General features: G+C 50.6%; 1 protein-coding gene across 1 annotated transcript in view; it reads left to right on the forward strand.

The window, feature by feature from the left end:
• EPHA2 (EPH receptor A2) overlaps positions 1–597 on the forward strand; it is a 42,958-nt gene that overhangs the window by 12,834 nt on the left and 29,527 nt on the right. Inside the window, exon 4 of the mRNA XM_018574418.1 lies at positions 1–98. This exon is cut by the window's left edge and continues 11 nt beyond it. Within this exon, the coding sequence (XP_018429920.1) occupies positions 1–98 (98 nt within the window). The remainder of the gene's footprint in view (positions 99–597) is intronic.

Genomic DNA, 597 nt, shown 5'->3' on the forward strand with positions numbered 1-597 from the left:
ACCCTCCATGCACTGCAACATGGACGGAGATTGGCTGGTGCCCATCGGCCAGTGCTTCTGCCGGGCCGGCTACGAGAAAGCGGGAGACCGGTGCCAAGGTAAGCCGACGTCGGAGTATCCACAACAAACTCCGCTCATCGTTGTTACAATGTATCCAAAACCTTTCTTACGTTTAGCGTTTGATGGTTCGGGGACAGGAAGTGACGGGAAATCCTAAATGTTATGGTTGTCACCGGGAATAGGAAATGATGGGAAATCTTCCCCCCCGGGCTGGGGACGCCTCTTCCAATGAGTGCGCTTTGGTGTGATGGTGGAAATGGAAGTTTTCTATGAACATGTTGTCCTGTCTGGATGCAGGAAGAGCGGATTTCCTCCTTGTGTTGATTGTGACTTCCTGCGCACATTCCTATTGGAAGCCGCGAGATTAGGAATATGAGGAGCTGTCCTTTTTCTTAAAGGTGCGGGCTCTGAAGAAGAGGATCAGGATGACCCCACTAGCAATGTCGGCTGCCTCATATCTGTCCCTCACAGGCTCCCATTAAGAATGATGTGACTGGTCGGGTTGTATATGTATTGTGCTGCAGAATATGTAAAAGG

This window comes from Nanorana parkeri, unplaced genomic scaffold (assembly GCF_000935625.1).
Source record: "Nanorana parkeri isolate BGI_ZX_2015 unplaced genomic scaffold, ASM93562v1 scaffold2951, whole genome shotgun sequence".
NCBI lineage: Eukaryota > Metazoa > Chordata > Amphibia > Anura > Dicroglossidae > Nanorana > Nanorana parkeri.